The following is a 24,570-nucleotide window of genomic DNA, read 5'->3' as shown; positions in this document are numbered from 1 at the left end:
AGGCAGGCTTTTCCTATCCTAGTCTTTCCTAGCTGTTACTTTGTGTGTGTCTGTGTGTCTGTGTGTCTGTGTGTCTGTGTGTCTGTGTGCCTGTGCCTGTGCCTTTGTGTCTGAGGGGGGTTAAGGGTGTGGTGCAGTGGGGTATAATGTGTTGGTAGATAGGTTTTTGAATTGAACGGTTGCAGGTTCAATTCCCACATCATCTTATGACAAGTGCTGTTGAGCAGAGCACCTACAGTACTAGATATGTATGTTAACGTGTAGATGGGAGGGCCCAGGCTGTAGGCAGGCCCACAGGTTCTGTGTAGCAAAAAGAGGTGTGTGTGTGTGTGTGTGCGTGCGTGCGTGCGTGCGTGCGTGCGTGCGCGTGCGCGCGCGCGTGCGCGCGTCTCGTTCAAGGTAATATCATGGGAATCTGATGACGCCAATATGAGCTTGTCCTTTGAAGACGTAAATTCTGTAGTATGAACGCTACGTAATGCGACTGCACAAGGGCACAGGAGGATGTGTAGCTTTTTGAGTGTTACATCTTCCTTTGTTCTTGTGGGGTACATAGAACACAGCGTACAGGGTAATCGCTTTGAAGTCTTAAACTGCATTCATCACCTGCCGGCATGTCCACCCATGGTCTGCATTGATGTATTGTGTGAAGTGCGCAGACAGAGTGTAGTGGAGGGAGCCAGCTGGCAGGCAACGGCTACTTTTTATCATTTAATATTTTCTTTGTGAATATTGTGTTCCTGGACCGTTCGTCTGTACCGTTAGCTGTAGATCGATATCATAAGCTCTCGATACACTCTTGCTTATCTTGGTAGGTGCTTTTGGTAAAAGGTGTACCGGTATATGAATGTGAATGACAAAGACTAACCATTGACTACCCTGTAGTTACAGTACGTACTAACATGTAACAAAAATAAGTCCCTTTGGACAAAAGGGTCAGCTAAGTGCAATGTAACAATGTAATGTAATGTCATGCAATGTGCATGTGTGCGCATGTTTATATGCATGTTTCCCTTTAGTTACCTGCAAGGTGTTTTTGACAGTCTTGTGTGTGCATCTCTTTGTGTTTGTATTCACAGTGCCTTTACTGTCAAGAATACTTCCATCTGACGCCTGCAAAATTTACAAACAGGGCATCAATATCAGGTGAGAGCTGCCATTTGTCACATTACGAATGTCCTTGGTTGACATCACTGCTTTCTGTTCCCTCCTTTCACACCCACACACACGCGCACGCGCACGCGTACACACACACACACACACACACACACACACACACACACACACACACACACACACACACACACACACACACACACACACACATACACATACACATACACACACACACACATACACACACACATACACACACACACACACACACTCAAACACACACACACTCAAACACACACACGGACAAAGTATGTCAGGGATTTAATGGAACCTCTGGTCAAACATCAGAGCACACACACACACTCACGCACGCACGCACGCACGCACGCACGCATGCACGCACGCACGCACGCATGCACGCACGCACGCACGCACGCACGCACGCACGCACGCACACACACACACAGGCACGCATACACGCACACACATACTGTACCATGTCAAGGTCAGAATTCAGCACCACATTTAACAAGGCGTATTGTTGTCTTTTTTAACCTCCTCAATTTGGCCAGTGCAATAAATCCCTTCAGTGAATCTGCTTTGGCGTGCGTTTCCGTTTCACTGTCAACACTGCCTAGCTCAGCATGACTAATGATAAGCGCCGCTAACTGGAGTGTGAAATCACGGCCCTTAGAGGAGGGTGGAAAGTGCCGGAAACGCTTAAGCGGCTGTGGTGTATGTGCAGAGTCATTACCTGATACACTCGCACAGTTTACACAGACACAGGCGTGTCTACACACACAGATATGCACATTACACACTCACACAAACACACACACACAGACACAGAGTTTGTCGTAGTTCTAACACTGGGACACGTTTATCCCCTGATAGAAGGCAGACACAGCGTAGTGTCAATGCCAATGCTACTTACTGTAAGTTAGTGGTAAAACCAGCATAAAATTTGCACACTCACTGGCCTTTGGCCCATGCTGAAAAAAGGCTTTTCACTTTCTCATTACAACTGATTTAAAGAATTGGCATTCTAAAATGCGGCTTTTACACTATTCATCAACACTTAATGTCTTAAATAAAAGCAGCAGACATTAGCTTTATTACTATTCTGAACTCAATTTTTTTCCCCTGTTATACACTTCCCATTGACGTTATCAGCTCAGGGTCCCCTCTCTCATTCCCATGGCAACAGGCGACCATTTTAAAAACGTGTTCTTGCTTCGGTCTCATTCACGCCTATGGTGTTCAGTTACCCCCCTCAATTGACGTCAGCTGCCATTGTCTGTCCCCTTTTGTTCTGCGTCCGCCCCCAAACCCTAATTCCAGGCTCGACACGACACTCATCGACTTCACGGACATGAAATGCCAGCGCGGCGACCTGAGCTTCATCTTCAATGGCGATGCGCCGCCGGCGGAGTCCTTTGTGGTGCTGGACAACGAGCAGAAGGTGTACCAGCGCATCCACCACGAGGTCCGAGAACACGCACGCACGCATGCATGCACGCGCGCACGCATACGCACGCACGCACGCACGCACGCACGCACACACACACACACACACACACACACACACACACACACACACACAAACACACACACAAAGCAAAACGTGTACCAGCGCATCCACCATGAGGTCCGAAAACACGTATGCACACAGACACACAGACACACACACACACACACACACATAGCAGAATGTCTACCAGTTTACCAGCGAATCTACCACAAGGTCACAGACACATGTGCATGCACACAGATGCACGTGCGGGCACACACGCGCACACATACACACAGCAGAGGGTCTACCAGCTCATTCACTACAAGGTCAGAACAAACACACACACACATGTGTACAACTACACACTTACACAGTCAGTGACTCAGTCACTAGTCCCTCTTTCCGCCTGGCCAGGCAGGGTCACAGGGGTCACTGCCATAGCTTTTCATGTTCTTGAAAGAGGCGTCAGGTCACCCTTATCTGGTTAATCTTTGACCTTTCAAACACTTTTATTGCACACCAGTAAAACAATTCCAAGTGTGCCCTAGTGCTTTTTTAACAGTGTAAGAAAACAATGCATACGCTGTTAGTAGTCAGCAGATTGCAGTCAGGCGAGAGATTTTTCCAAAATGAATTGTCTCACGTGTACTATTTGTATCAGCTAATGAATTCCTGCAATGGCAAATGATTACACAAAGCTCTATGAAATGTGTCACTATGAAATGTGACATTACATTACTGTATGTGTGTGTGTATTGAAATGTGTTGGGCAGGGTGTGCTATAGCTACCAGCTTTGATTAATTTCCTGTATCGTTTATCCGTTAAAATCACAATCACTAATCTATAACATCATAGAAGAAGAACACAACAATAAAGAGGGCGACTCCGTTTGTCGATCATTTGCTTGTGTTGCATTTGTGCTGTTCTGTTGTGTAGCTATTAGCATGCAAAGGCTCTGACTCTCTCGGAGAACTTCCAGTCACGTCCTACTTTGGGTCTCAAGGGAAAGTTAATTTATTCAATGTTGTAGAAAAGAGAAAAAAGCTTAAGATTGAACTTTTCACAAGGGTGACATTTCTGTGATTTAAACAAATCTTTTTTATATGCCATATATTGTCTACATAGAAACTAAATGCAGGGCTTTCATTAGCTAGCTCTCCTCTCCCCTCCCCTTGACCACCATCCCTCCCATCTAGCAGGCTAATGTAATGGATGTTAACTAGCTGGCTCATGTAATGGATGTTAACTAGCTGGCTAATGTAATGGATGTTAACTAGCAGGCTAATGTAACGGACGTTAACTAGCTGGCTAATGTAAAGGATGTTAACTAGCAGGCTAATGTAATGGATGCCAACTAGAGGAGTTTCTAGCGCAGGAAGACCGTGGGTCACACTAATCTATGTCCTCTGTCCCCAACAGGAGTCGGAGATGGAGACGGAGGAGGAGGTGGACATTCTGATGAGCAGTGACATCTACTCTGCCACCCTCTCCACCAAGTCCATAACCTTCTCACGAGCACAGACCGGATGGCTCTTCAGGGAGGACAAGACGGTCAGTTCCAACAACTGGATCTGTTTGTATTATATGGATCCAACGACTGCGTGTTCTTTGCATTGTATGGATCTCTGAAGCACAATTCAAGGTCTTGGTTACACGTATGCAATGTTGGGCAAGTTACTCAAAAGCTGTAATGCATTGCTGATTACATGTTACTGTCTTTTCAAAATAATCCCTTACAGTACAATATTACTATATTCAAAATGTATTCATTATTATATTCATTACACTACTTTTGCATTACTTAAGTTACTTTCTCCAAAAGAACTGTAGAAATGTTGATCTGGCAATTTATCAGTGTGAAATAAGCTCATGAGTCATGACTTTTTCACCTGCCATCCAGGAGGTGTTTTTGGCAGCATACATAGTAAAAACTACCAGGTTCAGGAATCGCTTCTTTCTGACCCACCACACTGAATAAAATACCACTAAAATCCAGGTCATTTTAATGCAATTGTAACTTAAATTATTTAGCATTGTAACAAAGTAAATATTACAGATTTTTTTTGCCCAGTAATGCCTTTCATTACTGCATTACAGCAAAAAGTAATGCATTACAGCCCAACACTGCACGTATGGAGATATTTCTAAAAACGGATTTTATTATCCATGTGACCAATTTTGTCCAGGTAGGTTTAATTAATCACTGTCCTGAGTCATTCGATGATTGTGCGATTCATTAGTGAGTGAACGATGAGTCTCGCAACCACTTCCACGGTCCGCTGTCAGAAAACCCCAAACGATGCCATGGGCACCGCGCAAACAACGTCATCCTACCTTGTGCCCCTTTAATCCCATTTACATGGCATGGGAATAAACAAAAAATATCACCATTGTGAAGGGGAACGTTTTTAAAAATTAAGAACTAGAACTAAAAAATATCCATATACTTATGAACAGGGTCTCAGACTGCACTTACACTAAAATAGAAAGATGTTGCACTTGTTGTGAATTAACAATCTTCAGTAATCTCCATGTTGGAAGATTGTCCTCAGAGGAGAGTTGGCTAAGGTCTGTCTTTTCACACTCCAATCAACTCTTCATTAGTGAAGAGCTCCTATGGATATTACTGAGCAAGGCTCTAAAACTTTTTTCTTCACCAGCCAAAATGGATTAAAGTGGCTAGTTACTTTTTTTCTACAAGCCTAGCCAAGCTGAATTTTCACCAGCATTTTCACCGGTTGGTGGGTATTTACTCAGAGCCCTGCTGAAGATTATTGTGCTCTTCATTGTAGCATGGTTGAGTGCAAACACCTGCTGTTAGGGTGTAAGTACTGTCCAAGTTGTGTCCAGGACAAACAGATGGGCTTAAGATGGCATGCTGATAGTTAATTTGCACTCTACCCCTCTCTCCTCTGGGTAGTCTCATCAGATTATTAATCAAGCACAAATGACTTGGATGACCTCCTTCCTCCCTCTAGCCTTGTGTCATGATCACCTTTGTCTTTTCAGTAAGTCTATCTGGTGAGTGTGAGTGTGTCTGTGAGTGTGTGTCTGTGAGTGTGTGTCTGTGAGTGTGTGTCTGTGAGTGTGTGTCTGTGAGTGTGTGTCTGTGAGTGTGAGTGTGTGTCTGTGAGTGTGTGTCTGTGAGTGTGTGTCTGTGAGTGTGTGTCTGTGTGTGTGTCTGTGTGTGTGTGTCTGTGTGTGTGTGTCTGTGTGTGTCTGTTGTGACACTTGACTGTATACAGTATGCGTATATACAGTAGTAGTAGTAGTAGATTGATATATACTTTTATATTATACTAGTATATTACTGTTAGTCTCTATCTGGACAAACGTTTGAAATTGTCTGTCTGTCTGTTCGTCTGTGCCTGCATGTGTGGTTGTGTCTGCCCCGGCCCCCCCTCCCCCAGGAGCGTGTGGGTAACTTCCTGGCGGACTTCTACCTGGTGAACGGCCTGGTGCTGGAATCCCGTAAGCGGCGCGAGCACCTGAGCGAGGAGGACATCCTGAGGAACAAGGCCATCATGGAGAGCCTCAGCAAGGGAGGCAACATCATCGAGCAGAACTTCGAGGTCAGTCCGCTAACTCAGATTCACCTTGCTATTTACCTGTCTTGCTGTTGTTCGCTCTTTTACTCGAACAGAACTTCGAGGTCTGTTAGCGAACTCTGATTCACCTCGCACATACTGTTTACCTGTCTAGCTATCTCTGTTTCTTTTACTCAAACAAAACTTCGAGGTCAGTCAGTCATTTCGGTTCACTTTTCACGTACTGAACTTCGAGGTGAGGGAGTGACTTCTTATTCACCTCTCACTTACTCTTTACCGTTCTTGTTGTCTTGCTGTCTTTCATTCTTGTACTCGGACAGAACTTTGAGGGGAGGGAGTGAGCTCTGCTTCATATCTCTTACTATTTACCTGTTTTGCCATTTTGTTGCTTTTCTTCCTTTCTTGTACTAGATGAAAGCGAATTCATTAGGAAATGGTCTTATAAAACCTTCCTGCTTCGTCTTACACATTCTTATTTCCCTCCAGTCTGTGGGCCTCTTGTCTTTCTCTCCCTGTTTCTTTCTCTCTGCCTTTTTCTGGTTGTTTGCATCTTTCTCTCCGTCCTCCCTTTTACTCTATACACACTCTCTCTCTCTCTCTCTCTCTCTCTCTCTCTCTCTCTCTCTCTCTGTCTCTCTCTCTCTCTCTGTCTCTCTCTCTCGCTCTCTCTCTCTCTCTCTCTCTCTCTCTCTCTCTCTCTCTCTCTCTCTCTCTCTCTCTCTCTCTCTCTCTCTCTCTGTTTTTCTGTTGTCTGTTTGCTCGTTATTGCACAAGTGTACTGTATACCGTTAAGTTTATGGGAAATGCAATGTATGACTATTCCCTCCTTTCCACATCTAGAATGTCAGAGAGAATATCATTTCAGTATTATCATTATAATTTGACACTTACTGTGGCCATGAAATAAACAAATCTGTTCAATGTAGGTCAAACGAGGTCAATGTACTCTAAATGCAATGGAGAAAGTTTCAAAGTTTTCCTATTTAAAGTAAGTTGGAAACCTGTTCAAGTTTAGAAGATTGGAAGATTTCTCATCGCAGATTAGAAATGTCTCCATCCTAGGTCAGATGTGGGCACGTCGCTCTGAGTGCTATCTCTTAAAACAGTTCACGTCACAATATGAAGGACAGTGCAATCTGAATGGCGCTCTGATTTCCACACCTTCTCTGATTTGATTTGTCTAACCGCATTTGATTTGTACCCTTCAACAGCGGTAGATGAGTCATAACCCGAAGCCAGAGGGCTATATTTTATTCCTCCTGGTCTTTATTTTTAAGGGGACTTTTGTGCGTTTGTTATTTGGTAGACAAAACCGGAGATGATTGGGAGAGAGATATGGGAGGATCGAGAAATGACCTGGGGCCGGACTTGAACCCGGGTCCCCGGCTTAACAGTATAGTGCCATAGCCATTTGAATCACAGCCAAGGCCTTCTCCTGGTCTCTGTGGTGGAAACATTTATAATTTTCTTTTTGAAGCCCCTACCAAAATATACATGTGATGGGCAAAAAGCATTATCAGAACTTGTGATACCAAATGCACAGGCAAAAAGCATTATCAGAACTTGTGATACCAAATGCACAGACAAAACCAGGCAAAGTGTCCATGGACATACCATTCACGGACAAAAGTTTAAAATGATGGTGACTATTCCGTACCCTTTGACAGCACCAGTACAAAAAAAGATGTAATAATCCAAAAGCTACCCATTCTATCCCCGTCCTATGAAGTCATATTATGTAGCATTTATATTTGTCAAAGTTTACTTCTTGAAAGGGCAAACTTTCTTTGACGTCATCGGATTCCCCCCACACACACACATACCACACATGTCTTTTCTAGGCACGGTTTATAGTAAATCACAGCAAACCATTCATTTTAATGACACTCTTTCGCCACATCTTATTATCTGTGGCAGCCCCGGCTTGTCTCGAATGACTTAGCAGTTTCCAGCACAGCCGCCTTGAATAATGTGTCATTGTGTGTCTGCGGTCGGCTCAATCACTCGATATGTCTCAATTGGTGACAGACTGGGCTGGGCTGGCCTGCCCTACCCTACCCTCCGCTTCTCTGCGCCCCCTCTCTCCAATCACAGCGCCCGACCTCATCAGCATTCAATGGCCCCTTCCACCCCAATCTGGGCGCATATCCAACTGGGCCAGCCAGCAGATTAGCCCTGGCCCCTTAAGACCAGGGGGCCAACCAACTGGGCTACGCTGCCTCCACTGCTACTGCTACTGGGGCCTGTTGCAGGGAGACACAGGTGGCTTCTTGCCCAGGAGAGGTGACCCAATCTGGCATGCTTCCTGAGGAGGGGCTGGGCTGTTGGCTTTGATGGATGGAAGAGTCTGTGGAGTTTAGCATGATGGTGGTTTTTGCTTTGTCATGAAGGGCGTGTTTTGTTGACGTAACCTGTGCTATCCCAGGACTCTACTGCCAAGGCAGAGATGCTGCTCTCTCGCTGGACTCTGGGGGTGAGAAACTCTTTTGGAACACTTTTGGAACACTGTTGGAACACTTTTGGAACACTTAAGCACGGCACCCTGTACTGTCTGCCCCATGTTATGGTCACGTAAACACCTGCAGCCCACTGACCTGATTCTCACCAGCTGAATGTACAGGGGTTAGACAATGAAACTGAAACACTTGTCATTTTAGTGTGGGAAGTTTCATGGACCAGTTCATGCACCAGTTACACGTGCACAAATAATTTCTCCTGTTAGAACTCTGACATGTCACCCATAATGTTGTGTGCATTGCGAAATGCGGAGGAAAACTGTACTCTTACCCTGCTAATTGAATCTTCACACTTCACCCTACTGGTGCAATGCGCAATTAATGAAGATTGGCCAACAGACTGGCCAACTTGAGCCATGAAACTTCCCACACTAAAATGACAGGTGTTTCAGTTTCATTGTCTAACCCCTGTAGTTCCGCATTGGAAGGCCATGTGGAGCTTGGTGGAACAACATTCATCTGACAAGAGTCGGGTTAACTGGCGCCACCCCTTCCACCACCCAATACACAGACACTTGATATGATCATACAAATTATTATTGAATATGATTATAAACACACATTGAAACATGATTTTCACATACAGTGCACCCACTGACATTGTAAGGTGCAAACACAAGCCAGCAAGCGCAACTTGCACATACAAATTGCACACTCCTTGTTGCACAAACAGACATTGTTCAGCACACACACCCTCAAAGGAAAAAGGCATGTTTCCTGTCAGCCGTTCACACCTATTGCTGTGGTTGAGCACCGTTTCACAGACTGTTGTCGGTGATGTTCAAAGCTGTCATTTTGTGAGAATCAAAGTGTCAAATCAGTCAGACTACTGGTCAAAGTGTCTGAAGCGTGGCACCACTGTTCGGAGTCGGACCTAAATCGAGTAGCCCACATAACCAGAGATGAATGCGCACGGATAACTGAAGGGGATTGTGAAGAGTGAACCCTTCAGAAACTACATGCCATGTCAAGTGTTGAATTTATTGGACTCCAATGGGGAAATGAAATAGTAGAAAATGTATTTAAAACACCACAGAAGTTGCACCAGATAATAAATTATAAACATGCTGCGTGCGTGGGTGCGTGTGTGCGCGCACGAGCGCCCGTGCGTGGGTGGGCGTGTGTGTGTTTGTATTTCTGTGCGTGCCTGCGTGCGTGCATGTGTGTGCAGCAGTAATTCAACATGTCACCATAGCTCAGCTCGTGTGTTACTGCCTACAATTGTGGTCAGTATCCGCCCGCAGATAGTGTTGAGGCAGACTGGCAACATGAAGTCTGCAAGGTCAAATGGCCATTTATCTTCCCCCAAGACTGGGGAAGAGGGAGCCTGTGCATGTAATGCCAAGCACTAAACCATCTGTTACTGCAGTCTCACTGGCATGGGCTGTGTGCACTTTGCAAAGAGGTCGCACAACCTCTCTCTCTCTCACACACACACACACACACACACACACACACACACACACACACACAACACACCACACACCACACACACACACACACATAAAGTCCTCACGGTCACTTTCACCCTCTCCTCACACACACACACACACACACACACACACACACACACACACACACACACACACACACACACACACACACACACACACACACACACACACACACACACACACACACAACCTCCCGTGCCCTCTGGCATGAGCACTGTGAGGTACAAGTCACAGTGAACACTCCTCCTAGTGGTGGGTGAATGCAGTGCAGTATGTACTGTATGTCCCATCACAAAACCTAGAAGGTGAGAAAGTGGATCGCACTCGGGTTCTTCTTTTCTTCTTTTCTTCTTTTCTTCTTTTTTTTTTTTTTTCTTCTATTTTTTATTTTTTACATAGCAGCAGAACTACTACCATCACATAACATCACATCACATCACATCACATCACATAACCATAACGTACTCAATGAATGTAAATATCCATGACAATGTTTTAGTTATTTTGCTCTGTTTATGTTTCTTTTTAATAGTTCTTTGTGTGTGTGTCTGTGTATGTGTCTGTCCTTTAATCTTGGTGAACAGATGATTTACAAATTTAACAATGATAATTTATGGTTTGTTTTTAAAGGGACACTGTGTGAGATTTTTAGTTGTTTATTTCCAGATTTCATGCTACCCATTCACTAATGTTACCTTTTTCATGAATATTTATCACCGCCATCAAATTCTAAGTATTCAGTATGAGTGGAAACATTGCACTTTTCATACATGAAAAGGGGGATCTTCTCCATGGTCCGCCATTTTGAATTTCCAAAAATAGCCATTTTTAGCTGCAAAAATGACTTTACTTGGGCCATACTAGAAAATATTAGTTTATTACTTAGTAAACTTTGATGAAAAGTTAAAATTTGGCAATAGGCAGCCCAGTTCAATGAGCAGCATAGTTGCAGTACCTTTTTTGACCATTTCCTGCACAGTGTCCCTTTAAATTCAATACACAATCTAGTGTTTGATCTTCACCCAAATGAACATCATAGAAGTATCGTACACGCGTGTGTGTGTGTGCGCGTGCGTGCGTGGGTGCATGCATGCGTGCATGCGTGCGTGCGTGGCATATAGACGGAACAACAGGTCTTGGTGAAGCGGGCATTGGCGTGTCTGTGTGCGTGTCTGTGTGAGCGTGAGTGTGCTCAGTCATGCGTATGCTCCTTGTTTACGGCCCGTGCAGAATGGCACGGCTGGTTGCAGTGTAGCCACGCTGATCCAACTCTAAGTGGAGGCAGCGGGATTGTTTTTTTCACACAGGGATCAGTTTTTTGTGTGTCTGTGTGTCTACAGACCTGTGCGTGTGTGCGTGCCGTGCGTGCGTGCCTACGGTCATGTCCGTGTGCATCTACGTGCATCAGCATGTGTGTCTACGAGCCTCTGTGTGTGTGTGTGTGTCTGTCTGTGTGTCCGAAAAGACGAGTAAATCCCTGTGCTCATAGGCCCCGGCTCTGTTCAGCCACGGCACTTAAGAGAGAAGCCCCAGGCAGACAGCCCGCGGAGCAGAGCAGAGCTGGGTGCAGTAATAGGGCCAACACTGCTGTCTGTGGATGTGTTTGGATGGACTTGTATCTGGGTCATCTGGCTGTTTGAGAACGTGGGAATTTGTGTGCATTTGTGTGTGTGCCTGTGTGTATACTGTGTGTGTGTGTCTGTGTCTGTGTGTGTGTATGTGCGTGCGTGCGTGCATGCGTGCGTGCGTGGGTGTGCGTGCATGTGTACTCATGTTACTTTGTGTGCAGTCGCCTGTGTGTCTGAGTATGTGTTTTGTGTTTGTGTTTTTTAGTAGTGCGTGTGTGTGTATGTGTGCGTGTGCATGTGCGGGATATGCTGTACGGTTGTGTGTATTTGTGTGTGCAGATGGTTTTACAGTATGTGTGTGTAGATGGTTGTACAGTACGTGTGTGTGTGTGGTGGAGTATATAGAGAGTAGTACAGTATGTGTGAGTGCGTGTCTGTAGGCATGCCCTGTCACAATAGCATGCTCCCTGTCTGCCCCCACCCCACTGCAGCCCAGCGCAGCCCACCGTAGCCGGTAAATCCCTACAGGAAGTGGGCTGCGTGGCGGGGCTATTGAGCCAGCGCGGCATGTGCAGTCAATGAAGAGTTTTTAGTGTTTGTTTGCATGGTTGTGTGGTGCGTGTGTGTGTGTGTGTGTGTGTGTGTGTGTGTGTGTGTGTGTGTGTGTGTGTGTGTGTGTGTGTGTGTGTGTGTGTGTGTGTGTGTGTGTGTGTGTGTGTGTGTGTGTGTGTGTGTGTGCGTACTGTAGTTACAGTAGTTGTATGAATGCCTATGTGTGAGTATGTGTGTCCAATTGTATCACACCAGCATGCAATGCATACGACCTGCAATGCATACGGCCCCCTTCCCATCCCATCCCATCCCATCCCAGCCCTTCCCACCCCACCATAACCAGTAAATCCCTCCAGGAAGCAGGCTGCGTGGCTGGGCTATTGAGCCAGGGCGGCGTGCCTGTATGCCTGGGTGTCGGCCCCCGGCCCCCGGCCCCCACCTGCACAGCGGAAGCAGCGGCGCAGGGAAAACATGTGGCCTCATCCAGCTCGACCACATCTCCTACATCCCGGCCCAATCCCCCTTCCAGCCAGACTTCCCTGCACAAGCACCGGGATTCCACGCTGCAAATCTTTCAGTGATCCCTTAAGCGTGTCTAGCTCCCGGTGTGTTTTGGTTTACGCTTTACACCACTGACCACCCACCCTCCCCCCAACCTCAACTCCCCATTTTCCCAACCACTGTGTGTGTCTGTCTGTGTCTGTGTGTGCCTGTGCGTGTGTATGTGCAGCATGTACTTTATCAGGGCTTACGATGTGTAATAGGTTTTATGTAATGTGTCATAGAAATCACAAGTGTGTTAAGAGTCAGTATGTGGGTGTTCTTGCACGCGTATCTAGTGTTTGTCGTAGATTGTTGTGGTGATAGTGGTATTGCTGGGTGGTAGTATCTAGTGCACTATTTGTTCAGAGAGGCTTGACTGGTACAGGGGTTTGTGTGCCTGTGTCTGTCTGTCTGTCTGTCTGTGTGTGTGTGTGTGTGTGTGTGTGTGTGTGTGTGTGTGTGTGTGTGTGTGTGTGTGTGTGTGTGTGTGTGTGGTGTGTGTGTGTGTGTGTGTGTGTGTGTGTGTGTGTGTGTGTGTGTGTGTGTGTGTGTGTGTGTGTGTGTGTGTGTGTGTGTGTGTGTGTGTGTGTGTGTGTGTGTGTGTGTTTGTGTACATGTGTGACTTTATTGGCGGTAAGGTTTGATAAGTTTGCAGGGCTCAAGGTGTGTGTGTGTTTGTGTGCATCTTTTGTTTGTCTGGGCGTAAGGACGTGGTCTGGCAGAGCGTTAGCTTTGTGTACACTGGCATCTTTACTCAAAGCATTGCTGCAATGAGCAAGCACTAGATTTATGAGTTTTATGGGTGTATACGTTAATGTGACTGCACATGTGTGTTTGTGTCAGATGTGTCAGACTGCGTGCGCGTGCGTGTGCGTGCGTGTGAGTGTGTGCGTCTGTCATTATCTTGGGTGCAGTTAGCTTTGATCTGTCTGGTAATGATAAGCAGAGAGTGGTCAAGGACTCTCCGCCAGTGATTAGAGAAAGGGTTATTTAAGGACACATTGAACTCTACCAAACACACACACACACCTCCCCTCATGCAGCTGTAATAGAATGTCATGGTAAAATTTCTACATTTGGCATGCTTTATTTTAGCTGTTGTCATTGCATAACAGGTGTGCCAAGGCTAGTGGAGTGTGCATTCCTAACAAACTGGTTCGACATCGTTTGATGAAAGATGTGGAACCACTTCCCCACATCCCCACATCCCCACTTCCCATGTATGAATCCATCTGGTAAATGTGACGGAGGCATCAGAGTTGTACCATTACTGAGAGTTGTAGTGTCTTTGATGAATTCATGAAAGATGCTGTGTGTTGGGAAGTTACAGACCCACCTCCCCACACATATAGCCCATACATGGACTCTCTTTAGGAATCCGTCTGGCGAATGAGTCAGAGGTGTAACATCAGAGTCTCAGTGCTGAGATGTGTAATGTGGTAGAGGTTAGTGCGGCAGAGGCAGAGCTGGGAGGAGGGAGTCCAAATGAATCCAAGTGACCCATTCCGCTCACGCCTCTCTCTCTGCACTCACTGGTAGGCTGCTCGGGGAATGGGTGTTTTCATTGATGTTGGAGTGCACAAGATTGAGGCTTTCCCCATAACTTTAGTATTCCTGATGAGTCATTTCCTGTTTACTGCCTAACTGGTGCAGTCTGTAGATTGAAAGTGCCAAAACCAACGTGTTTTACTCGAACTCGAAACTTTTACCACTGTGGAACTGTTTGTTCTATTATTCCAGATGCGCCTGTTTTTTTTCCCCTCAGTGGCCTTAGTTTGTGCTAAATGAGGTCAGAGCTCTGAAATTAGTTATGCAGGAGCTCCCTCTGGTGGCTTGTTTCAATAACTTGTTTCCCCATTTCCTGTCTGTCCACTATGCCTTTAAAGTTGATATGAGCAGGGTGTGAGTTGTCAAAAAGCTTTGGGGGCAGGTAAGGCTCTCCCCATCCCCTACAAATCACACCCTGGGTACAACTTCTATACATTTGCATTGGCTTTCACTGATGTCAGGTATACTATATTAAACACATTTGGGTGAATGTTTTGAGGTTTGCTGAGAAATGAAATAGAAATTCCTAATGTTGGCCTCTCACTCTCTCTCTCTCTCTCTCTCTCTCTCTCTCTCTCTCTCTCTCTCTCTCTCTCTCTCTCTCTCTCTCTCTCTCTCTCTCTCTCTCTCTCTCTCTCTCTCTCTCTCTCTCTCTCTCCTCTTCCTATCTCTCTGCTTTTCTGTTTCCTTTTGTACAGCCGGTGAGGCGACAGTCTCTCACAGCTCCCTCACCAAACACCGTCTCCTGGGAGGAGTACATCACGGCCGAGAACGGAAAGTATGTCCTCTACTGCACTCCGTACTTATTGTTGTCTATACTGCATACTTATTTGAAATACTACTATTTTATCATCTTGTTGTTCATGTATGTCAAGGGAGACGGGGAACCTTTGAATGTGTGTGAACCATGTGAATGCGTTTTTTACCATGAAATAATGACTATGATTGTTAGAAAGATATGCAATATTTAGAAATTACATGTTTTGGGTTTGTGATCATTTTGAACACATTACGATGTTATTACTAGGATAATGTTAGACACATTTTCTAATGGGCTAAACAACAGCGTCATTGAATGAAGTGGGGTGAGATGTCTTGTTTAATGGCTCTTCAGCCATGGATGAGGATGGAGGTGGTCACCAGTTTTAACTGGTATGGGTCATGGTTCAATACCAATAGCCAATTCCCTAACCATTAGTTCAAAGCTAAAGCTGCAGTTTTCAGTCCAGCAGGGAGGGACAAAGCGGATGGATGCGAACACTGTTCTGTAGTAACCTAGTCACCATCCAGACCCCAGCACACAGCTGCCTCATTCAGCAATGTTGCCATGTTTATCACAAAAGACAGGGCAGGTGCGTGCGTGCGTGCGTGCGTGCGTGCGTGCGTGCGTGCGTGCGTGCGAATGGATGCTGTATGAAGCATAGTCTTGGCCCCATGGCTGCCCTATCTGAGTTCAGGTGTGTGCCTGCTCCCCTCATCTGCCCGTCATCTGGCACCAGAAGTTTACAATTTAATGGCAATGTTGCTAGCTGGCACAATGGTACCAAAACGGAATGCTACCTCATTTGAGATTGTGATTTTGCATCTCTGCATCCCTTATACATACCATAGTATATGATTCACATCCTTGTTCATAATACAATTTTTGTGTGTGTTTGGGAGTTTTGGGTCTGTAAATCCTCTGTGGGGTATTTATTGACTATGTCTGTCCTATTCTTATCCTAATGTGCTCCTCCTGCTGTGTTGTGTTGCAGAGCGCCTCACCTAGGCAGGGAGCAAGTATGTAAGGAGAGCAAGAAGAACTTCAAGGCCACCGTAGCCATGAGCCAGGATTTCCCCCTGGGCATCGAGTCGTAAGTATCCCCCCTTCACCACCCATAATGATATTTACTGTTAAAAGTGTATTATAGTTCAGAAATCTCCCAAGTTGAATGCATATTTATACCTCGCGGCACAACCATATCACAAGGCAAGTGCCCAATAGCCGAGCGTGACCCAGGGGCGGACTGTATAGTAGTCCAGTCGAAACACAGAGCCGTTTCACATATCATCAAAGCCTACAGTTACCCAAGCATCTCCGAGGAGAGCAGAGAAGTGTATTGGTGTGCGATGCGACCCTCCCTCTTTGTAATATATTGAAGATATTATTTTCAGCACAAAAACTTGACAACAAAAGAATTGTTCAAAGGGCGATCAATGCTATTTGTGCTTTGACGTTCAGAAATCAAGAAATACATGATGTGTTTTTGCCGTACAGGTGATGAGATGTAGCATGTAAGAAAGAAAAGTTATTTTCAGTTAGTAACAGTAAAGGTAGAAGGGCGACCATCAGAAAGTGAAACATTATCAGACATGTTTCATGTTTCCTCAAAACCTGCTGATTTTTTTTACCCATGTGGATAATCCACTTGATGTATCTGGGTTAGGGATGCAAATGATCAATTAATTCATTAATCATTAGTTGATAGTCTTATTGATCGACTAACGATTAATTGATAAGCACCGTTTTCCACCCGAAATCTCAATGTTTCTCGGGGGGAAAAAAACGAGTAAATCTAAACATTTTAATTAAAAATTGAGATAAAATACCACATTTAAATTAATTCTATTTCAATTCTTTAATCCAAAGGTGATTGAAATATTCCCACTATTCACACCCCTCTTCACACACACTCTTCACATGCCCATTTCACCTGGGTCTCTTGTCAGTTGAATTGTCGATTAATTGCGATTAATGTTTTTTAAAGTCGATTAATCGATTAATTGTTTGCATCCCTAATCTGGGTCATTGATGTTTGCCACAACCACAGCTGATGTTGCTATTGTGTTGGGTTGGTACATTAAGTAATTGTACTGAATGTTTTATACTGTATATAATCCAGAAAAAAAATATGTATTTATATTACAATGTATTATATTGATATTTTGTATTTAGAATCTACTGTATAAAATAATAATTTATTTATAATTCCTAATTTAATCCATAACTTAATTGTGCCATTGGCTGTGGTGGCACCTCCTGACTTCTGCTACAAAAAACTTGACCTATGATGACCTAGCCACTATTTGGACCGATTGAAACGGCACATTGTAGGATCATCTGCCCACTAAAAGTGAACAGAGAGAGCCTTGCTAATATGATGAGAATGTGTTGTTGGCAGTGGTGGTGATGTGTTTTTCTGTGTTCTGTCTGTCTGCGTTTCAGACTGTTGAATGTTCTGGAGGTCATTGCCCCCTTTAAGCACTTTAATAAACTCAGAGAATTTGTCCAAATGAAGCTACCGCCTGGGTTCCCTGTTAAACTAGGTAGGTGCTACAATCCCCCAGCCTGGGGTCTGTCTGTCTGTCTGTCTGTCTGTCTGTCTGTCTGTCTGTCTGTCTGTCTGTCTGTCTGTCTGTCTGTCTGTCTGTCTGCATGCCTGTCTGTTTGTCTGTCTGTCTGTCTGCCTGCCTGTCTGCCTGTCTGTCTGTAGGCAACTCTGTAAAATGTGTCCAGTGGGACTTTGCTAATGTAATGGCTTTTCATTGAGACGACTGGCGTAAGGAGGAGACTTTCACGAAGCGATATCCAAATATCCCAGACTTTCTTTCTAGAAATAAATACTCAAGGCTCAGTCGGGCTGCTGTCCTGTCAGGGATGTAGGATATAGCAGTTTTCGCCTCAAGATGAACCCGAAGCGCATCTTATGGAGAGGATTTTCACTGGCACTTTTTATTATACAGTACTATTACGACCTTAGTTACAGTGTGCCACTTACTAGCACACAGTACAGTTCAGCACAGATTTCCAGGATGACATCAAGATGTGAGCAGTGTGCCCTGCTAATTATAAACTGTGTGTGTGTGTGTGTGTGTGTGTGTGTGTGCGCGTGCATGTGTGTGTGTGTGTGTGCGTACGTGCGTGCGTGTGTGTGTGCGCGTCTGCGTGTGTGTGTGCCCGCCTGCGCGCGTGTGCGTGTGTCTGTGTGTGTGTGTGTGTGTGTGTGTGTGTGTGTGTGTGTGTGTGTGTGTGTGTGTGTGTGTCTGCGTCTGCGTGTGTGTGTGCGTGCGCGTCTGTGCGTGCGCGTCTGTGCGTGCGCGTCTGTGTGTGTGTGCGCGTCTGCGTGTGTGCGTGCGTGTGTGTGTGTCACACAGCCAGTCTCCAGAGCGCTTCCTTCCTGTGTCTGTGTTGTAGCTGCTTTAAAAGCACGTCTGCACCATCTCAGGATGGCGTGTGTGTCACTACGCCATGTTCATCTCCAGGAAACGGGAACAGTCACATGAGCGCGCACGCTTACGGCTCTGCTGAGAGGAAGCCGTTAAATCCTCAATTGTCTTTGTATTGTGTAAGGGAGGATTTTCCTACCGTACGCTCTAAGGGTTTGGGTCATACTTTTGACTCTCTCCAGCACCATTTTTTTTACCGACATGCTGTCACCAGTCAAAGTCAAAAGTGTGCTTTGACAATTTGTAGCATTTCACAGGAGATTGAAATTGTGTTTCACCAGGCCATACACTTTAGGCATAGGCCTACTGTAAAATGTGGCTGTTTCATGGAACTGAAATGAACAAATAAATAAATAAATGTTAGACAAAGGTGGTTGCATATTGCAACGGGGGCTAAAGCCTAATATGTGGTGCAGTAGATTTGTGCCAAACAACACAATAGGCCTGATCTGAACTGCAAATGAGGAGAGAATGATGAACAAGCAAATGAGTGGATGAAATCTGCTGAGGTTGGCCACACACACACACAATGTGTGTGTGCGTGCGTGCGTGACAATCCCTGACCTACAATAGCACAGGTTAATGAGAATGAATCCTTTCTCTGTCCTCAGCCTTGTGTGTGTGTGCGCGCATATGTGAATGTGTATGAGAGTGTATGTCTTTGTGTGCTTGTTGGCATAGGATGAGGGAGAGGACAGTACTGTCCCCATTTCCTCTGTGTACACCGCCCCCTCCACACAGACAGAGCGGGACTCTCGGCCAGATACTAGTGATTATTATCTCTCTGCATGGTTGTAGAATTCCATAGATACAGTAGGAGAATTGGTTTCCTTCCTCCAGTCTCTATGGTCCGTACTAGATGGGAATAACAAAGTAACTCACAACGATACCGTGTTTGTTGGTATCATACTTACTCTCTGTCTTGTTATTCAAAGATTGAAGGATGTTTTCTTTGTCATATAGACTCACTTCCGTGTCACATGTAGTGAATGACCGGTGCAAAAAAGGGTGCGTAAGAAGGGATGGGGGGTGTGGTGGGAGTGTGTGTCTTATGACTATGACATATCGTTTTTTCCATATTTTTGACACTTGAAATGGTAGCAGCACAGACCATTGTATGACTCCCACATTGTTGACTAAGCAGTATGACCATTTTGAAGGCATTGCTCTTAGTTTTAACGTGACTGTAGTTGCTGCACTTAGCGGGCACTATGCTAGTGCATAGGTATTGTATCAGAAGTCCCTTGCAAGCAGTCCCTCAGCACCGCTTCTTTGTGTTTTTGCCAATCATCTGTGTCGACAGGTGTAATGTAATGTAATGTGATGTCTTCTTTGTTCACGTATGTAATGTACAGTGTTGGGCAAGTAACTCAAAAACTGTAATGCATTACTGATAACATGTTACTGTCTTTTCAAAATAATCCCTTGCACTACAATATTACTATTCAAAATGTAAGGCATTTCACTACTTTTGCATTACTTAAGTTACTTTCGCCAAAAGCACTGTAGGCCTAAATATGGATCTGGCAAAATATTACAATGTAAATCAAGCGCATGAGTCATGACTTTTTCACCTCCAACCCAGGAGATGTTTTTGGCAGCATGCAGACTAAAAACTACCAGGTTCAGGAATAGCTTCTTTCTGACACACCACACTGAATACCACTAAAATCCAGGTCATTGTAATGCATTTGTAACTTAAGTTATTTAGCATTGTAACTAAATAAATATGACAGATTTTTGCCCTGTAATGCCTTATATTAATGCCTTACACAGCAAAATGTAATGCATTACAGTAATTAATCACCTTTGTAACGCATTACTGCCCAACACTGGTAATGTAATGTTATGATCTGTGTAAGATATAATGTAATGTGATGTGATATGTCCTCTGTGTGTGGACACAGAGGACATATCATATCACATTACAATATGTCTTTATGAAATGAATATAATGTAATGTAATGTAACATAATGTAATAGTATGTCCTCTGTGTCCCCACTCCAGACATCCCGGTGTTCCCCACCATTACGGCCACCGTCACCTTCCAGGAGTTCCGCTACGACGAGTTTGAGGACTCCATCTTCACCATCCCCAACGAGTACAAAGAGGACCCCAGCCGCTTCCCTGACCTTTGAACCCAAATAACCCCCCACCCCCAACACACCACCCCACCCCTCACCACCCACTACCCCCCCATGACTCCTAACAACCGACAGAGAGCAATGTCTCTCCACGGTGTCTCGCGGCTCTAAACTAAAGGACTGCTTTTTGGACTCACACAGAAGGGCATTGATGCCGTCGTGTTCTTATAACAGGGGGTGAAATAACATAGGGAGCTTTTTAATTTTTCTTTTTCTTATTTTTTTTTGTTTGTTTTTCATTTTGTATAATACGGATGTGCTGTATGTAATGTCATGTTTTGTTTGTTTGGAAAAGGGAATACGATGTTGTTGAACTGACCTGTAGCAAAGCACTGAAGTTAGATAACTGTATGTGGAACAAACAAACAGAAGTGAACCAACAAACAATGCCCCATGTCATTGGGGCAAGAAGGTTGCGTGTGTGTGTGAGTGTGTATGTGTGCATCTATGCGATGTGTGTGTGTGTGTGTGTTTATGTATGTTTGTTGGGAGGATGTGTGTGTGTGTGAGTACATGTGTGTGTGTGTGTAGATCACAGACCTGGGCACCACCCTTAATGCACTACATAGCAAAGCACTGTGCCGAGTGTGTGTGTGTCGGCAATCAAAAAGGTGCTCTCTGACGAACCTGCTTTAGCCATGACTGTACAGCTCAGTACTGTGCTAGTACTTGGAAACACAGCGTCTCAAAGGAGCGAGGAACTGTTTCTCTTTCCACCCCTAAAATGGCTGAATAATGGTCTCCATAATCACCTTCAACGAGAGCCGTGATGGCATTAGAAAGGATTTGTGGAAGCCTTTGTTTTTCTTTTCTTCAATTCTTTTTTTTTTTATAAGATCGTGTTATAAAATAGTAGGATACACTTTTTAAAAGAAAAAGGACACAAATATTAATCAAAAGGGTTGTACATTTTGAAGTTGTATGTATATGGGGTGGGAATGAACGTTGGAATAGAGTTGTGACCTGTAAATAGAATTTCTACAGATAAAGGAAAGCCTTTTTCCTCTCTTTGTGCACGGTACAAATGCCTACATGCCCCCGTCTACTTCAAAAACTCACTTCAGATTTTAGCCTCCCTCTTTTCTGTGTGCGTGTGTGTGCGCGCGTGCGTTTATGCACGTGCGTTTATGCGTGTGTGCGTTTATGCGTATATGTGCATGTGTGTATGGATGCGTATATGTGTGTGTGTGTGTATTAAAGAGTGGACTTGTGTTCTTTGTCAGGGTTGGGCTGTACTCTTCATGCCAAGGGTATTTACATATATACGTCTATCCTGGAAAACCAGCCCCCCTTTGGACTTCATTTTAGTTTGTGCAGAGGGTCTGGCTTCTATTGGCAACAGTTCAGTCAGAATCCTACCAAGCAAGCAGTAATATCTTGAGAGATGTCAACTGTGAACTGCATTTGAGTTGTGTATAGAGTAGGTAGGCTTATGGCCAGACTAATTGCATATGTCAAGGCATATCCAATCACTTTAGCAGAGCCTACACCTCCAGGAAGAGAAGGATTTCTCCGAATGGAAAAGCTAGACCCTCTGGCTGAATGGGTATCTGTCCTCCAGTTGTTTCCTCTGTCCTTCGGCCTCATACCTTTTGAGGCTCTGTGGAGGAATCAAAGAACTAATCAGGGAGAGGATGGTCTCCATCCGATGGAGGCATCAAACACCATGCGCAGCCTTGCTTTTCTGGCATCTCGCCTCCCTCCCTCCTCCAGCCTTTTTTTTGTATTGAGACGTCCTCTGCAATGATGGGAAACATTGGATTCGGAAGCTGCAATCCACTCTGACATATTCCAAAGGACCTGGTTTGACCATTTAGAGCATTTGGGCAGGTAAAGTCAGGCCTTTTGGAATATATGACACTGAATTTTTAGCTTCTGGTTCCTTGTTGCCAGTCACTGGTCCTGGATGACACTGAGCCTCAAAGTATGAGTTGGAGGAAGTCACTGAAGGATGGATACTGAGACTCAGTCTCTGTGTGAAATGTTAATGAAATGTTAACACTGTGTGTGTCTGGTTCTTGATTGTGACTGGCTGATTGTGCGTTCCAAGTGTCAGTAAATTAAGCAATAAGTCTTGAGGGCCGTTGGTTTTGTGTTTGGCTTATAAATCGAACACAAACCCACTGTCTCTCGTGGCTTATGTTGAAATAATACTTGTAGTATGAGGGGCTGGTTAACCAGAATAATTAAAACATCTCAGCCCTGCAGGTCCTTATCACCTGCTGCTTGCTGCTGTCTCTGCTTTTGCCACAAGGGCTGTGTGTATGTGTGTGTGCGTGCATGCGTGCGTGTCTGAAAGTGTCCTCAGACTCTCCCAATTCATCTTTGTTTCCCCTCCTCCACCAAAAGCAGTCAGAATCAGTCTTTATATATTTATATATAAGCTGTAAAGGCTTTTAAATACGCCTCTGTATTTACCGGATTTTACCTTGAGAGTAGGTAGCATTCCTTATTTTTGGGCGGTATTTTATAAGGTTACAAACACAAACACAATCCCAATTGTGGAATAGTGTTCAATGTTCACCATTTTAGTCCCTGAATCTCTGTACAATTGCATTAAGTATTCATCTAATAGGATGGTTTGTCTGAATATAATTCCCCTTTTACTAAAGAGGGTGTATGAGAATAACACATGCATTGTTTGGAGTCTTTCCATGCAACAGCACTGGGGCCCTCGTGTCCTTGAAGACATGCCTGCTGAATGGTAATGAATGATCAGGTGGGATGTGTTTAATTCCAAGTGGAGACAGGAGCTCCCGCCCCCCCCTTCATCCAGGCCTTTTAATCATGTTTGATTTTCTGTCAGATGGATGTTTTAGCTTGAGGGAGAACGACTTTGAATGAAAGCAGTTTGAAGTGCACTGCACACCGGCACCCATGAAGTGTTACAGACACTGATGAGCACAGTAGTAGTTGTCACTTGTAGGGAGTATACTGTATCTATCATTCACACAAAACACGGATGCTTTTTTTGGCTGAATGCTTTCAGATAGTACTACTATTACACCAATGAAGAACCAGCAACAGTGACATCTCAATATTCACGGCTTTCAGCACCACCTCCCATCTCCTGTCTTTTTACCCACTCCTACTGTCGCCTGTCTTGCTCTGAAGCTCTAGTTTCGGTATCTCACTACAGGTTAGTGAGATTCTTCCCACATCAGGGAAAATAAAATACTAATTTATCATGTTGGCATTCACAAATACCCCCACTCGCTTTGTCCCTGTTCTTCCTTCATGTTTACTGACTCTGGGCTGTGTTTGGCCCACCCCTGGCCCTTCCGCCCCCCTGACCTGACCGGACACCCAGTGCCCTTGGCGCTGTTGCTTTGAACTACAGACTTTTGGCCTGCACCTTCCCGGGCGCATACACACACAGGCTCGTTCATGTTACACAGTAGCCTGGCTGCGCCGTGCGCTCGCTCACATGCACACACTCACAGCTGTACACAGACACAAAGCTTGTATTCATACACCCGTCACCTTTTCATAAGAACTTGTACTTAATAAAAATGTTATTGCAACTAAAGGAAAGCTTCTCCAACTGGTTTATCGCATGCACATTGAGGAATGACAGCCACAAGTGATGTGGCAGCACTGAATAGTTTTAAAGACAAGCATTATGGTGCCGTATGTAATTTCTTTGGAAATATTCACATTTTATATATGTACAGGTGAAACATCTATCCACCATATTGAATTACTAGTCATAAGACATCTTTGGTTGCCAAACCTAGGCTGGTTAGAGTAGTTCATATTTTGTTTGATTTACTGAGTAAATACTGGTAGTCATGAAAAAGATCATATTTGTGAATTGTCAACATACATTTTGAATGTACCAATAATATCACTTTACTCTC

At 44.7% G+C, this 24,570-nt stretch overlaps 1 protein-coding gene across 1 annotated transcript in view; it reads left to right on the top strand.

Moving 5' to 3' along the window:
- The window catches only part of ankrd13c (ankyrin repeat domain 13C), a 53,546-nt gene extending 32,541 nt beyond the window's left edge, over positions 1-21,005 (top strand). Inside the window, exons 6-13 of the mRNA XM_063201716.1 lie at positions 1,080-1,146; positions 2,458-2,602; positions 4,050-4,181; positions 6,041-6,202; positions 15,058-15,137; positions 16,114-16,212; positions 17,565-17,665; positions 20,574-21,005. Of these exons, the coding sequence (XP_063057786.1) occupies positions 1,080-1,146; positions 2,458-2,602; positions 4,050-4,181; positions 6,041-6,202; positions 15,058-15,137; positions 16,114-16,212; positions 17,565-17,665; positions 20,574-20,704 (917 nt within the window). The 3' untranslated portion in view covers positions 20,705-21,005. The remainder of the gene's footprint in view (positions 1-1,079; positions 1,147-2,457; positions 2,603-4,049; positions 4,182-6,040; positions 6,203-15,057; positions 15,138-16,113; positions 16,213-17,564; positions 17,666-20,573) is intronic.
- Positions 21,006-24,570: the final 3,565 nt, after the last annotated feature.

This window comes from Engraulis encrasicolus, chromosome 6, assembly GCF_034702125.1.
Source record: "Engraulis encrasicolus isolate BLACKSEA-1 chromosome 6, IST_EnEncr_1.0, whole genome shotgun sequence".
Taxonomy (NCBI): Eukaryota; Metazoa; Chordata; class Actinopteri; order Clupeiformes; family Engraulidae; genus Engraulis; species Engraulis encrasicolus.
The sequence above is the reverse complement of the archived record's forward strand: the minus strand, read 5'-3'. Positions and strand labels throughout refer to the sequence as shown.